A 17,008-nucleotide genomic window follows, 5' to 3' on the forward strand; every position below is an offset into this window, starting at 1 on the left:
AACGTAAATTAATCAGTTTTTAATGGAGACAAGTAATACAAGTAATAGGATTTGGGCATTAACATCTTGATATTTTATTTTATTTAAGATTTTTATTTTTATTTTAAATTTTTAATTTTAAAAAATATTTTATTGCCCTGGCTGGCGTAGCTCAGTGGATTGACCTCGGGCTGCGAACCAAAGTGTCGCAGGTTCAATTCCCAGTCAGGGTACATGCCATGACCCCCCCAGCAACCGCACATTGATGTTTCTTTCTCTCTCTCTTTCTCCCTCCCTTCCCTCTCTAAAAATAAATAAATAGAATCTTCAAAAAAATTTTATTTATTTTTAGAGAGAGGGGAAGGGAGGGAGAAAGAGGGGAAGTGAAACATCAATGTGTGGTTGCCTCTTGCACACCCCCTACTGGGGACCTGGCCTGCAACCCAGGCATGTGCCCTGACTGGGAATCGAACTGGTGATGCCTTGGTTCTCAGGCCTGCGCTCAATCCACTGATCTATACAAGCCAGGGCATATTTTTATTTATTTATATATTTTTAGACAGAGGGGAAGGAAAGGAAGAGAGGGAAAGAAACATCAGTGTGTGGTTGCTTCTCACACTCCCCCTACTGGGGACCTGGCCTACAACCTAGGCATGTGCACTGATTGAGAACTGGCAACCCTTTGGTTTGCAGGCTGGTGCTCAGTCCACTGAGCCATACCAGTCAGGGCAACATCTTGATATTTTAATAATTTAAAAGATCTGTTCTGGGGGGGAAAATTATCTCTCCACATGTTACAAAGTTGGGAGATAGGGCGTATCAGAAATACACTTAACATTTTAATGGGAAACCATGGGGTTATTAATTTTTTTATTTTTATCTTCCTGACAGCCCTCTCTATGCTATGCTAAGAAGGAATCTTGTTGCTTTAACCACTGCTGCTGCAGGTATGATCTCATTATATTTTTTCAGTCTGTATCACAGCTTTGAATTCAAGGGGGGCAAATGATGGGAAGGGAAAACAAGAAGGATCAAGTGGAGATGGAATGCTATCTTAGCATGACTTGGAAGGACACGATTACACAGAATGTGATTACTATGCTATTTAACTTTTCATTGTGAAAATTTTTCAATATATTAGAGATAGATTGTTATAATTAATGTGTGTGCCTCTTAGGCTTAGTAATTGTTAACATTTGACTATGTTTGCTTCATGTAGGTATACTTTTAAAAGCTCTAACAGATTAGGACTTTTTTTTCAACATAACTATAATGTCATTATTATACCCAGCAGTATAATAATAAACTAAGTTAACTCCATAATACTACCCAATAGCCAGTTTATGTATAGTGACCCCCGGTTATCTCAGAAATATCTTTTACACTGGGCTTGTTCAAAGGCTACATTTGATGCAAAGCCCACACATTGCATTTGTTGCTAACACTCCTTTTGTTATGTCATTTATTTGGTGAAGAAATGGATCATTTGTCCTGTAGCATTTTCTGCATTTTAGAATTAGCAGATTGTATCCTTGTGATGTTATTTAACATGTTTGTTTCTCTGCTCTATTTTTGGTAAACCAGTAGTGCTTGAATAGATTCAAGTTTAAATTTTTTGCTGATAAGGTTTCATAGGTGGTGCTTTGTACATCTACTGCATTTACATCAGAGTCGTGTAAGGTCTTGTGTCCCTCTTTCAGCGATCAGGCTTTGTGGGCTCGCATAGCATCAGCCTGATCTATCTATTTATTATAAAGGTCCCCCAAGAACCCCTTGACCTAATGGTTTTAGTTTTCTGTTATCTGAACGCTAGTTTATCTCACACTTTGCTTGATTCCATACCTTTTAAATACTGCCATTTGAGTTTACTTCACTAGGTGTGTACAGGAAGTTGGCTGCTTTGGGTCTGAAGTGTGGTGTGTTAGAGATAAGTGAGTTAAACTGGAGACAGCTGAAATGTAACCCTGTGTCTCACTCATTTCCAAGTAGTGCAACTTTTTTTCTTCAAGATAGCACTTTAGGTTGGCTATCTTTCAATAGTTTATTGAAACAAATAGCTTGGAAAAGAATCTGTTCCTAATAAAGATTTACATTTTAAAGTGAGAGCAAATTTTGAAGCCTAGGGTTTCACTGAGCTTTTGCCCACTTCACCCAGCTGTAAATTTCTGTTTGAGGGGGAAGGCCTTCCAAATGATAGTTTGATTTGAAATTCAATCACTTGAGAAATAATATGGCATTTCTGTGGTATTTACTACACGCTTGAAATAGAGAATTTTATATTTGCTTCTGTACATTTCAGTAAAATTTGTTCTCTGATCTGTTCTGTGAATATCTAGAGTAGGTATAATTCTCACTTTTTGTCTCTCATTTTCTTTCTCACACTCCCTTTGCAGAATTTATTACGCTGTTTCACTAATGAACATTTTTATGACAAACATTTCAAAAGATCCTCACAACAACCCTGAGGAAGGTCTAGAGATAAAAAAACTAAGATTTTTAAAATAAGAGTTATTTTTCTAGATTAGATGCCACTGATTAAGTGGTACAGGAGACACATCTGATTGGCGAGCCCTTGATTTTTTTTTTATTATGCCACACATTGCTTAACCCTCACTTGTAACAGAATTTGCTCCAATTAATTTTTTAAACATTTTTTCCCCAACATTAAATCCTTAAAATGTTTTAATCTTTTCTTTGAACATTTTGAACATTAAATCTTTAAAATGTTTTATTTTTCAGCTTGTCACTTTGAAATAATTTCACCTACAAAACCAATTACAAAACTATTATAAAGAGTTCTTATATTCTTTACCTAGATTGCCCAAAGGGTAACATCTTGCATAATCATTGTCGAAGTAACTGTGTCTGCTCTGACTTGCACTTAAATTACTACTTGCGGTTGATTTTTGTAAAATGGGTGACCTGCTCTGTGTTATATTTGAAAGGACAAATGAGATAAGTGTTTTCCATATCACCTATTTTACACCTCTGCAACTGAGCTAAATCTTTTATTTTGGTAGTTGAAGAAAATGTTATTTAAACTGAAGGGTTTTTTTTGTTTGTTTGTTTGTTTTTTTCAATCTTCATCCAAGGATACATTTATTGATTTTAGAGAGAGGGTGAGAAGCATCAATATGAGAGAGAAATATTGATTGGTTGCCTCCTATATGTGCCCCAGCTGGGGATTGAACCCACCACCTAGGTGTGTGCCCTGACGGGGATTCGAGCCCCCAGCCTTTTTGGTGTATGGGACAAAGCTCCAACCAACTGAGCTGCCTGGCCAGGGAGACAGTGGTTCTTTTTCCCTCCAAATTTCCACATGCATCCTAATGAAATGAAATATATATGACAAACTTTGAATTTATTTTTAAAATTGTTTAGTGCAGTATAGTTTTCTCAGGTAACTTTTTTTTTTTTTTTTTTTTGCTTCTGACTGTTGTAACCTAAGTAAGGTGATAACTTTTAGAATATAAATGACAATCAAATGACAGTGAAAAAAAGTGCTTCATCTACATTAAATGTTGACTGAGCTTGAAGACCACTGTGGTCAGAAAATGCAGATAGCTTCTCAGTAGCTCTGTTTATCTGTAACAGTGCTTCTAGAAATAATGTCCTTTATAATTACAATTTTGAAAATGTTTGTGCAAAACAACTGAATTATGAGACCAGTTGTAGGATCTGTATTCTCTGCCAGTCTATTTAGATGAGGATATTTTAAAAAAATTTATTTATTTTCGGAGTAAAAGAGGTTAAGGCGGTGGGGGGGGTGGCGGTGAAGGGTGGGGAGAGAGAAACATTGATTTGATGTTCCACTTATTTATGCATTCATTGGTTGATTCTTTTTTTTTTTTTCTTAAAGATTTTATTTATTTATTTTTAGAGAGCGGGGAGGGGAGGGGCAAAAGGGAGAGAAATATCCATCAGTTGCCTCTTGAATACCCACAGCTGGGGACCTGACCTGCCACCCAAGCATGTGCCCTGACCAGGAATCAAACCTGCGACCTACCAGTTTGCTAGCTGGTGCTCAATCCACTGACCCACACCAACCAGGGCCTGGGGTTGATTCTTGTATGTGCCCTGACTGGGATTGAACCCGCAACCTTGGTGTGTTGGGATGATGCTCTAACTAACTGAGCTACTTGGCCAGGGCCTAGATGAGGATATTTTCCATAATATCTCTGGACCTGATTGATAGTAGTCAATGAACCCAATCCATGATAGACTGATTTACAAGCATCTTAGTTATGTATAGTCTGATACAATGAGTGGTCCAGATTATTAAACTCTCAGAAGCTAAGTTTTCACTTTCTGTTTTGTTTGAAAATTTCTAGGTCCTTGAATACATTTCTTTCAGACTATCTAAGAATTTCTCTCAGGTTGTTGTTTCCTGTGCATCTTTTTATTGTCCTTGAAAAAAACTTTCTCTGCTTCTTCTTCCTTCTTGGGAAATGTTTCTAGTAGCTGGGAAAAATAAGACTTGTTGATTAAAAAAACCTAATCTATATTCAGGTTGATGGGGACTTAAACTGTGAAATCATCATTGACATTAGAATGTAAGTTTACATGAAGATGCTGTTGTGTTATGAAGCAAGTGAGAAATTTCAGATTTTCAGATTCATAACCTTTTATAATTTCTTAACATTGGAAAGTAAAAATTAAATTAAAAAGCTAAACCTTTTTTTTGTTGTTATTTATAGTTAGGCAAATTTGGTAATAAAATACCTATAGGAAGAGATGGTAAAAATATGCCCCATTATTTCCTCTTGCAATCACTTTTCATACTAAAGTTTGAAAGCTTGCTGTGGAAGATTTTTTGGTCATTTTTCATTTCCCCCCACATTATATTTTGGTAATATATTTTGATTATAGCCTGTTTTGGTTTTTGCGCTTTTTACCAGTTTTGATTTTTCTGTTCCTTTTGGATGAGAGCCTTGTTCAACCAACATGGAGAAGTTCATCTCTAGGGACCAAACCTGGCTCTAGGGCTGTTTGCTGAGGTCCTTTTTGTGTGGAAAGAATGGTTATTACCAGGGAAGGTTTTTCTTTTGTTTTACTTGCTATCCAGATGCTGCTCAGACTCTCGCTATCGCACAGGATCAAAATCTGGATATTCCAAGTCAAGACCAACTGAAGGTAAAATCACCACATGGTGACTTCTTTTGTTGTACAGAGTGGCCCCTTCTCTGTACCTGTGGATCTTGGACTCCCAAGACCTTTTGCTTAATGTGGTAAGAATTTAATAAGAAAGGTTCTTGGGAGTTCACAGACCAGGGACAGAGTGAAAATTCTCTGTTCTATCCATAACAGAGCTCCAGGCTCTGAATCTTTCTTTGGGATGTAGCACTTCTGATCTTCAGTTTTTCCAGTTGCATCTTCTTTGTGTGCGCACCTGTGTGTGTGTGATGGTATATGTTCATAGGTGTGTGAAGAAACTGATAAGATTTTAACAGACTTGTTGCAAGTAAGTTTAAGTTTATATCAGGTCGTTTCTTTTTCTTTCTTTTTTACATTTTTGATATTTTATTCCTGCTAAATAACATTTTAATTAGTCATAAGACTCATCAAAAGAGAGAAAAATCAGAATTTTATGCTTATTCTTATGTTGGTACTTGCAGCCAATAGTTCAGTGACAAACTTAGATTTTGTTAATTACAAATATTGATCCCAGTCTGCTGCTGTGCTCCATTCCACCGTAATAAGTAGCTTATACTGAAAAAGAATTACCATCTTCATAGTTGGAGGCTATTTCTTAAAGCTTCCTTAAACCTGGGAAAACTTTATGATCATCTTGGTATATGGTGAGGATTTCTCATATTTTCTGAATTATACTTAATTTTGTAGTAGACTAAAGGATTTATATTGATAGCCTATTTTTAACAGTAGATTTTGTTCTTTTGTGCAGAGATTCCCCTCCCATCCCCAGGTTTGGGATTCTCCTAGTTGTGTTCACAGTGGGTTGAGACGTTGCCTTTATTTGATGACTCCTGTGAACTTCAAGTTCTCTTTCTTGTGTGTAACCCCTTGTGTCGCACACTAGCTGTTGAGCCAGAACGGAACTGCTACATCCCCTGGTCTCAGTTGTTTCTGTTGCACTGACACACGCCTTTCCCTTCTTTTCAGCAAAGTGCAGAGGAAAGTTCCAGTTCCAGGAAAGGTACTGAAGAAGGCGATATTCCCGCTGTGCCTACCTTACAGTGCAAACAACTTTCTAGAGAAAGTAAGTTTGGGATTAAGGCTGTGTAGACTTTTCTTTTTTGTTGATGACTTCTAGAAATGGCATCTATCCAAATTAAGCACTAGCTGTAATTAATGCTGTTATATAAACAATTCAAAAAATAATAATGCTGTCTCTTCGCATGTAAAGTGGGAGGGGCATATGTCATACTTGCTTCTCATTCTTTTCTGAAAATCTTTTTTTCTGTCCTTGTTACTATTGTTCACTTTGAAGAAGATGGTAGTGCTCTTTTAGCAGCCGATGATTACTGGGATGGTGCAGAGACACTTCCTTCAGCCAGCAAGCCTAGTAGAAGATGGCTGCACATTGATCAGTTTGCCAAGTGGTAACTTAGCTGCCTTGGCCTTTTAAACCTTGGCACCCCCGTACATATTGGTTTGGTTAGAATTTTTATTTTGATTCATTTGCTTGATGCAAATTTTCATAGGTTTTTGAAGTTTGAAAAATGATAAAATATACTTAGTATCTCAGAGTCAAGAATGAGACATAAGTGGCCTTGTAGTTCTTTGGTCCTTGGGTGATAGTTATCAGATCTTTGCCATCCACACTAGATATAGTATGGTTAGGTTAAATGAGTTCATTGACGTTTCCCCTGAGTCCTGCTTTATGAAATATATCCTAAAAACTTTTCTGCAATAATGTATAAAGTCAAAAATTCCCCAAAGGTATTTTATGGCATGATGATTTCTAGTCTAGGCTCACACTTTGAGCAGTGGCAGGAAAGTTATACTGTAGAAATTGTTGTAAATGTTTAAATTAAAATTGTATCAGTTTATCAGCTGGGTGGTTTTCCTCAGGTTGCATTTGATTGCAAACTGAATAATGGGCTAATTGTCTTGGAGCTTATTCCAGTCTTATGGCATTAAATGTATAATTTTGTTTCTTTAAATGCAGTGTTTTGCTTATTTTCTACTTAGAATGCTATTTAACATATAAGAATAGCCAATTCAAGAAACTATGTATTTTATGATGTAAATTTTGAGAATAAATAGCTTAATGTTTTCAGGAAGATATATAGGTAAAAAGGACAGAATTTTTATATGTGGAAAGAATGATCTATTTCCATTCCCTGCATGAGAAGTTACAGAGCTTGACTGGGTGAAGATACTTCAATAGTCATCTTAGGAGTTTGGTTTCTGATAACTTCAGCAATGAGTGAGTAAAAAGGGAGTTGACATTTCCCTGAGCACAGATAAACCTTTTAATAGGCAGGATCAACATAATTTGTAAGTAGGTGGGATAAATTTTTGTCCTAGCGGGGACCCGTTATTACAAATTTTTTTCAAACATATGTACTTCAGCACATTTAAACATCCATTGTTGCCATTGGTATGTCTAGTGCATTGGGAGAAGAGGTAGAGGAGAGGGAGAAAGGAAAAGAGTAAAACACAACAAAAAAGATGGCACAATAGGAGAGAAAAAATTTTATGTGGTAGCAACAAACACATGTTAGTAACTGCCTTGAGTATCATTTAGATGTAGGACAGAGGATCTTTTACATAGAATATGTGGGGACTTAATGTGTTTTGGGTTTTCAGTACTTTTGGATTTTAGGTATCTTAACTCTGAAAGAGCCCACTGATCCAGAAGGGACATATGTATATATTTTTTTGGACATCCTAGAATTTGGCATTTTACAGTGGTTATTACCCGTCAAACATATGAATTATTGAGAAATGTCCCAAAATGTGTGGTACCAATGAGACTGCTTTGACAACGTTGTATTTGCCTGTGTTTTGTCCTATATCACCTCCTATCTCAAGGGTCTGGCCACTGTACCATTGCCACGTGCAGTCCAGTAGATCAGCTATTATTAGATGCCATGTACTAGAGCAAGACATTCTTTAGTTACTACAGTGGTAGGAATGTTTAAAATGCCAGTAAGTGACCCTTAGAAACCACTTTAGAACAATGTCATTGTTTGTATGCTTTCAGAGTATAGATTTCTTGATAAACGATTATCTATTTCTAGTGTTGTTACTTGTTAATGAAGTCTAAACAGGGGAGGAGATTTGGGCTCTGCTACTAAGGTATTTGGTTTCTGAGTCTTTATTCCTGGGAGTAGGAATTACTTTTTACTTACAAAAAGATTATAAGAATTATAAAGAGTCTTGATGCTTAAGGGTTGTGTACATAGTTGTTATCATCCTTTTCATTTGACTTCTGTAGATGAAGACTTGATAGAAAATTTAACCCAAGATGAGACATCTAGGCTGGACCTCGGGCTTGAGGAGTGGGATGTAGCCGGCCTGCCTTGGTGGTTTTTAGGAAATTTGAGAAACAATTATACACCTAGAAGTAATGCCTCAACTGATTTACAGACAAATCGGGTAAATTTCTGTTTGAGAGGAACTTTTTTTCCCCTTTTGAAAAGAGTAACATTCTTGGTTACTCTTGTCCGCACATGACATTCTCTAAGAATTCTCATACAGTGCTGTGACTTGTGCCGTCTGTGTACAGACAATGCGCAGATCTGTATCTAGTCCTGACCTCTCCCCTAAATGCCCAACCTCCGTACCTAGCTGCCTCCTTACGCTACACCTCTGCTTAGATGATCTGACATTTAACATGTTGAAAACAGAACTTTTTTTTTTTATACTAAATACTCCTATCCAGCCTATCCTTTGTAAGTCTACCTTCTACCAGTTACTCCAGCCAAATATCAAGGAATATGATGGATTTCTTTCTCTGTCACATACCACATTCAGGTTATCCAAAATGTCCGAAATCTAACCAACCACTTTTTATTACTTCTGCCATACCCTAATTTAAGCCATCATTATTCTGTTCCTTTATCTTATTTTATATTCTCCATTGTACTTCTTGCTTTGTAAAATGATTATTTTATTGTGTTTATGTATGCCTTGACTGTTTATCCCCACTGAAATGTAAGTCCAGGGCTTTTGCATTATTAACCACTCTGTTCTGTTGCCTATTACCTAAAACAGTATCTGACACATACTAGTCATTCACTGAGTATTTGTTCAGTGAATGAATGGGCATATTATGGCAAAATAATAAGTTGTCTCTGATGAATATGGTAGAAAAGCATGTCATAAAATTCCATAGTTGAATGTAGAAAGAAATTTAAAGTTGTTTAAGATCAGAAAGCAGAAAGAAATTTATATTTAAAGTTGTTTAAGATCAGAAAGTTGAGTTACTGTCAGTATTTCTCATATTTCTTTAACAAACTTGGACCATTAAAGGAAGGAATAACTCATAATTAATAGAATGTTTTCTAGGTTCTCAGAGTGCCACTTGTGGACATGAATGTAGGGAATGGATTCTGTGAGCTCTTTAGTGCTGCTTCTCAGGTGTTAACACTGAGGTACTGTTACATCAGAAAACTCCTCACCAGGCACCCGTACGTCCATTAGCTTTTACATAGCAGGTGCCAGGTAGATATTTGCTGAATGAGTAGATGTCCATTGGAGAAAGGCTAGGTGTTTGGAGACGCTGAGGACACTGAGTTTTGAGTTCATTTATGTTGGTTCAGCATCTCTGATAAGCCTCTGACTACAAAAACTCATGTTTATTTTTTTCTGTTAGGATGTAGGAACTGCCATTGTTTCAGATACGACAGATGACGTGTGGTTTTTGAATGAGTCAGTACCAGAGCAGTCTGGTGCTGGAGTAAGAGTTGAAGCTGCTGGTACTGAACAAACAAGTGAAGAAGTAGGGAAAGTGAGAGACAAAATGGTATGTTGTGGAAATATTTCACATTGATTGTATTTATGTGTGTGCAGAATCTATTTGGATCTGGTGATGTGACCTGTACTATACTGCTTTGTACATAATCCCCCCTTTTTTCTTAATATTTTCCTATATTAATTTTCAGATTCATACTAAGTTAATCAAGGGTGTCTTAAAAATAGGCTAGGATTCCATGGATAAAGCTCCTTCTTTGTTAGAAGCAATAATTTACCCTTTTCCTGTTTGCCTGGTTTCTCATGGTAGAGCTTTTTTTTCTGGAGACCTTGCTTTGCTAATAAGGCAAAGTTCTAAATGGCCACAATAGCCTGTAGGAAGTAAAAATCCTTATTTCTTGGACATCTCAATGGCTTTCGTAACCATTTTATACCCAATGGAAATAAACAGATGAGTTTTTCCTAAATATTATAGATGTTAGATGGGGGGGGGGGGTAGAATTCTGAGTGCGCATGATATGACTACACCAAGATGGAGAGTATGTGCTCAAGTCTCAAAAACAACTGGGCAGCAGACCCCAGTGCCTGACATGGTCAGGAATCTCAGTAAATATCCACTGAATAAATAGCAAAAAGCAGACCTAAATTGGATACTTGTTTTAATTTAAGGAATTTTCGTAGTAATTTGGGATCCTGAAGGGGATATCCACTGTGTTTGTGGTAGGCAGATAGATGCTTGGGTTCTCTTAGATGAGTTACATGGGTAGCATTAGGAGGAAATGCAAGTGGCTAGAATGAAGACAAAGGTGACATTTGGGAACCTCTATAGAGAGATGGAACTTAAAATACTTGAACTTTTGTGAGAAATTTGCTATTCAGGGAGTCATAATTGTATTATAATTGGTTTTATTCCATTTAATATGTCATAAAGGGTTTTAATTTTTAGAATTTTATATTCTAAATTTTAAAATTCAGAAAACACTTTACATATTTCGTTTCCTGGCCTGTGGGCTTTTTTTTTTTTTTTTTTTTTTTTTTTTTTAAGATTTTATTTATTTGCTCCTAGAAGGAAGGGAAGGGAGGAAGAGAGGGAGAGAAACATCAGTGTGTGGTTGCCTCTCATGCTCCCCCTACTGGAGGTCTGGCCTGCAACCCAGGCATGTGCTCTGACTGGAAGTTGAACCTGCAGTGCTGCCCTGTGCGCGCCCCTGCCCCCATTTTGCAGGCTGGCACTCAGTCTACTGAACCATACCAACCAGGGCTGCAGGCATGTTTTTTGTGGGACAACCAGAGCATCACATATCTAGTTGTGCTTTTGAATATGCGATGTGCATTCTTTACATTTAAGTTACTTATTGTATATAGTCTTAAAATGCCCACATAGAGTCCCAAGATAGATTTCCATGTTTAATTGTAGCTTTTCTACTCAAATACTGTTTTGTTTTGTTTTTTTAAAGTCATAAATATGGGCACCCTCTTCCTTCTGAATGCAGAAGGTATTTGGTAACTCTCTGAGTGCTAGGTATGTACAGAACCATGTTTTTGGTCTCATATTTAAGTTCTCTCCTTTGAAAGTGGTAATGATGGAGGCAGCATGTGAGTTTTCAATGGAAGCTTTTTTGTCTTTTCTGCTGTCTGGTAATAACTTCATGTGAAATAGGTAAACCTTACTAATAAGATGTCTTTGCCGTCACAGGTGATTGAAGCAGGAAACAGTGATGACCTTGAGGACACTCAGTCCATATGTGATGATACTGATGTAGAGGTTGCCTCTGAGGTACAAGTCTCTGGGAAAAGAGCCGTTTTGCACCCTTTATGTCTTCAGATGGTAACATTCCAGCAGTTTGCTGTGAAGAATGCCGTTTTCCCCCATCTTTATCTACCTTTCCTGGGTGATTAATGATGTGGGTTTCTTTACATTTTGTTAAGAGATTTTTATTGAAATTTGAGAAGAGATGACTTGATCTGTCTTCTTCCTGCCTTGAAAAGGGATGACTTAAATGCTTCTTTGTGTGCCTTTCTCCCTGCCACAGAAACTTTGTGCACAATGTAGTGGGTACACAGTTACTCAGAACAGTCCTGCACTGCTTTTCCCACTAACATCTCTGTAATGCCAAAGCTAGACTTACAAGCTGTCTACAATTCTTTGTCAAGTATAAAAACTACATTTTCAATGCTTTCTTAAAAAGAAATGGAAAATGGCTTAATTTCCAAACAGATTTACATTAAGGGAGGGCTAATAAGTGAAGATTTAGTATTAAGGTTTCAGGTAATAGGTGTGGGTTTGTCAGCAATTATAGCTCAGGTGTAGACACATATGTGTTCCTTGTTTTTCTATTTTCATGCTAGCTCCCCATTTTCCTTTAAGTACTCTCCTGAGCTAACTCACTGAAAAAAAGGGGGTGATGAGGGAAAGATAAGGAGGGGATTTACTTTTTGCTGCTTGGGGATAGAAAACTTTCAGGTTGTCTCTGGTGTTGATCCCTCCCCCATTCCCACCCCACCACTATTGACCATTATGGTAATAATTCATTGCAAATTATCTGTGCATAGCTAAGTAATAAAGTAGGATATGTTGGTCCGTTAAGTGTTCTTGACCATAGTACAAATAGCAGAGTAAAGTGTTTATATCTTCATCAGATTTCTGTGGCTACTTGGACCCAGAAAACTTATTAAGCAAATAGACTTTTCGAGTTTAACAAGCCCTGTTACTTTATGTACTACCAGAAAAGTTGATGCCAATTAGACTATGACACACCACCGATTATGAATTCCAGATCTTTATGATGAAGTTCCTTTGAGTATTTGTGTGGGATCTGAGGATCTTCATCGGCCATAGGAGTGTTTTGAGACTCTAGAGAACATCCCAGTTTAACAGATGGTGTCCCTGTCTCTTGGTCTGGGCAGCTGAGTTATGACTTCCAAACTTAAAGTGCTTGGTGTTCATTTTGAAAGCAGTCGGGTCAGCCTGTGTCAAAGCCAGGCAGTTATCTGCATTAAATACTCTTGACTTGTTCCAGGTAGCAACCTTCGAATTAAGCAAGGCATGTAAAATGTATTGAGCTCTGGGATCTCCTAATTTGAATATTGTGAAGTAGGAAAAATTCACTTGGCATTCAAGGATAAGAACATTCATTTTTCAGAGGGTGTAAGTTGGGTGTACCATTAGCTACCTATGATCCTGAGAGCAGTGAGAAAGCATGAATACACTTAGGAGTTTTTAAATCTCAGAATTGTAGCTTTTTTTTTTGCCAGATGTTACAATGTTTCTTAAATAGTAGGAAAGAATGAGAGTAGTATCTCTTCTTCATTCTGTATCTCTTAACTCAATATAAGAGTTAGTTGTACAAAAAGAAATGATTGTAAAAGAAGGCAGTAGGGAAAAGTAAACTGTAAATTCCACTCAGACTAAAACACCAAAATAATTAACTTAACTTTTTAAAAGATTGCTACATAAAATTTTGGCTTGAATTGGCAATTGCGTAACTATCAAAGTGGCTGTACAGCTTATTTTCATCTAGGCTAGACCTGGGGCTTAGTGAGATGATGAGAATTTGGCCTACCTTCCCTTTCTCTCAGCATCCAGTTCCCTACCGAGTGTTAATTGGCTATACTTGTCTTTGTAGGATGAATGGCAGTGTACTGAGTGCAAGAAATTTAACTCTCCAAGCAAGAGGTACTGTTTTCGGTGCTGGGCCCTGAGGAAGGACTGGTACTCAGATTGCTCTAAGTTAACCCACTCTCTCTCCACGTCTGACATCACTGCCATACCTGAAGAGAAGGAAAGTGAAGGAATCGATGTTCCTGATTGTCGGAGAACCATATCGGCCCCAGTTGTTATAGCTAAAGATGGATATAGAAAAGAAGAAAACCCCAGACTCTTTGATTCCTGCACCTCGGTGGAATTCTTGGATTTGGCTCATAGATCTGAAAGCCAAGAGACCATATCAAGCATGGGAGACAAATCGGCTGATCTTCTTAAACAGAGAACAGCTGTAGAAAATGTGGAGGATTGCCGGAATCTTTTGAAGCCATGCAGTGTATGTGAGAAAAGACCACGAGACGGGAACATTATTCATGGGAAGACGAGCCACCTTGTCACTTGTTTTCCCTGTGCCAGAAGATTAAAGAAGGCTGGAGCTTCATGTCCTATTTGCAAGAAAGCGATTCATTTGGTTATTAGGGTTTTTATAGCATAGCTGAATCAATGAATTACAAAAATATTAACAGGGCCAGAGCATGTAGCAAAACATCAGTATTAAGCATTTCCACTCAGTGTGACCCATTGTGTCCATTCATTTATTCATGTTTTTCAGGACATTTTTTGCTTCCAAACATGGAAATTGAGAATGAATTCTTTAGAACTAGATCATTAATTTGGGGGCTAAATTAACAATGGGGTTTTTCCAGATACAGGAAGTAAACAAGATTCTTTTATTTAACATCATATTTAATTTCTAGAGGATAAGGTTTGTTAAAATCCAAGAACTTTAAAACTAGAATGCACTCATATACTCAGCCTCTTTTATTTTGCACATGAGGCTAAAGGTTGAGTGACTGCGGAAAGTCAGAGCTAGTGCTGGAATCCAGATCTATATTTTAAGTCATATTTTCAGTAAATCTTGAAGCCATACTTGCTTTCTTCTCATTAGTTGTTAAATATTTAAATGGTGGTGCTTGTTGAATTTGGAACAACCCATAGCCTTAAAATACTGGAGAATATGACTTAGCAGCCAAGGTTGGCCTTTAGATAGAACAGTAGTTTGTAGCAGTTTTTCCCAAAAGAGAGAAGGCCCAGTAAATGTCAGGCTTCCCTATATAATCATGTAAGTGATTCCTCCTATTGGGAGGGCAAGTAAAGGTGGCAAAGGGCCCTGAAGCATTTTCTCCAATATGGTCCCTTCTTGGGGAGTGCTGCTCACAGCTCTGCCTCTAGGGACAGGAACAAGGCCTTCCCCCAGTAAGGGGGACTAGCCCTTTGATTTTAGTATTTTGTTAGGCTGTGGTAAATGTTTTAAAACTTCAGAAAGTTAAATTACTTCCCTGTTACTCCCCCAAGACTCCTTTCTTCATGTTAGTTTGACAGACCTCAATTTTATTTTTTCCGGTTAGGTCTTTTTACAAGGGATACGTTACAAGAGGCAGGGAGAATTGGGGGTCTGCACTAGGATCCTGTGATTTCCTCTTATATGAAGTTACAGTTTTTTAGAAAACTTAAAAAAAAATCTTAAAATTTTATTCATGTTTGTAGATAGTTGATTTTGGTGCGACCTTATACAGACACCTCTTACGGTACTCAGCTTTCCTTCTTTTCTGCTTTGTTCATCTGGGGTTTTCACTCTTCCCACTAGTACTAAGTACTTTGCTTAGAAGGCCCTTGATCTGAGTGAGCTGAAAATATAAAAACCTACATGGATTTGCTGTACCTCCATGGAGCCTTTTGAATGACTGAAACTGTTATAGGGAAGTGAATCTGCAGAAAGAGGTAGTCAGTATTTCTTGGTATTATATAAATCCAAGATGCTGCCTCTGCAAAATGTTTTTCTTCATCCAGAATCCTTATTTAATGTCTTCTGGGAGTATAGCTCAGGAAGTAGAACTCATGATTTCTTGGAGGTAGAACGAAATGGGTCAGGAATGCTTCAAAGAGCCAAATATTGCAAATCGGAGTAGTTTTTTACATGTTGATGTGTTTGAGATTTTCTTTTTTCAATGCCTGTTCATTACAGATTTATTCTATACTCACTACCACTAAAGCAAGACATTTGCATGTGAAGTCTTCATAGTTTGCTACTGTAAGATAAACTTTTGACTTTGAAACACTACCGTTTATCTTCAGTTGTGTTTAGGATAACTATATGCCCCGGTTTGCTGGAAACAGTGGCAGTTCACTCCCGGTTTTCAGCATCCTATCTGGTTTGTCCTGTCTCGCTCTTTTTACTCTCACATGATTTCACTGAGATGTTAAATCACATTGTCCCCTAGTCAGCTGCCCTGAGCTGAGGTCCTGACAGAGCGGAGGGGCCTGTTAGAGTAGGTGTCAGTGGAGTCTGTCTTTTCTGCTCTATCGCATTACATGATTGTGGTTGATGGAATCATCCCACATTAGCAGCAGGTTTCTTGTTCTGTTTAAATTAGTATTAGTATTTGTGATCATGTTATCCATGACAGAAGATTCAGAGCATCAGTGATGAATCCTTACAAGGATTTTTGTAAATCCTACATTTAGTCTACATATAATCTGTCCTACATTAACCCTACATATAATCTGTAAATGTAGGATCTTTGTCAATCCTTACAAAAAATTTATAGATTATAGCTAAAACTGTCTCCTGTCTTTTAATAACTCAACTGTACTTGCACTCCATTTAATATTTGGTATGTTTTGATATTTGATATTTGATACTTTAATCAGACTTTATACAAATTGAAGACCAAAACTTTAAAACCACTAAATGCAAACCAATAAAACCACTTCTGTAAAGCCAATGTATGGAATGTCATAGGTTCTCAATTCTAAGCTTGAATAGTGTGTGAGCATCCAGCCACGCCAGCTTCCAGCCTGCCATGAACTCCTGAAATGTAAAATTGAATCACTGCCATGCATTTGAAATATGCAGTTGTTTTAATAATTTATATATATTTAGATGTATATAATGCTTTGTAGGACATTATTTTTTTGTAAGAATTTATTTTTAAAGGTTAGGATCATTGGTAGCTTTTTAAATGCCAGTTCAATGCAATGTCACCTCCTTTGAAAAGTCGTTAATGAGAAATTGGTGATTGTTATTATACTGTTACCTCGGTTCTCTTTAGAAAGGAGGAAACTTGTTAACTAGCTGTTTGGTTTTATTTCCCACAGAGAGCTATGTAATCTGAAAGTATATATGCCTTTAGATACTGTGAATCTTATTTTCTGTTTAGCCAAGTAGCTGCTTAAATTGTGGAAACCCCTGTCCTAAAGAAGGAAGGACTCGTACTGCTGGTTCTCCCGTTCATGGGTATACATGTGTGTACACACAGTATCAAGACTGGTAATTCTTTCGCTAAAAATGGATATAGATTAGAAGCTAGCTGTGTTTAGAATCTACACTTCAAAGATAAAGGAACCTGCACATTCTTTCCTGTGCCAAAACTAAAATGTACA

The 17,008-nt window shown here is 37.2% G+C and overlaps 1 protein-coding gene across 10 annotated transcripts in view; it reads left to right on the forward strand.

Moving 5' to 3' along the window:
* MDM4 (MDM4 regulator of p53) overlaps positions 1 to 16,062 on the forward strand; it is a 36,931-nt gene extending 20,869 nt beyond the window's left edge. For 3 of the 10 annotated variants that reach the window (XM_028530620.2, XM_036015452.1, XM_036015453.1), the window contains 7 exons: positions 871 to 926; positions 5,045 to 5,112; positions 6,100 to 6,196; positions 8,384 to 8,544; positions 9,764 to 9,913; positions 11,558 to 11,638; positions 13,488 to 16,062. In XM_028530620.2, the coding sequence (XP_028386421.1) occupies positions 871 to 926; positions 5,045 to 5,112; positions 6,100 to 6,196; positions 8,384 to 8,544; positions 9,764 to 9,913; positions 11,558 to 11,638; positions 13,488 to 14,060 (1,186 nt within the window). In that variant the 3' untranslated portion in view covers positions 14,061 to 16,062. Of the gene's footprint in view, positions 1 to 870; positions 927 to 5,044; positions 5,113 to 6,099; positions 6,197 to 8,383; positions 8,545 to 9,763; positions 9,914 to 11,557; positions 11,639 to 13,487 lie in introns of those variants that run through there. The other 7 variants (XR_003685764.2, XM_036015455.1, XR_004900700.1 and 4 more) reach the window with 6 other exon arrangements.
* The last annotated feature ends 946 nt before the right edge of the window (positions 16,063 to 17,008 follow it).

Source organism: Phyllostomus discolor, chromosome 14 (genome assembly GCF_004126475.2).
Source record: "Phyllostomus discolor isolate MPI-MPIP mPhyDis1 chromosome 14, mPhyDis1.pri.v3, whole genome shotgun sequence".
Taxonomy (NCBI): domain Eukaryota; kingdom Metazoa; phylum Chordata; class Mammalia; order Chiroptera; family Phyllostomidae; genus Phyllostomus; species Phyllostomus discolor.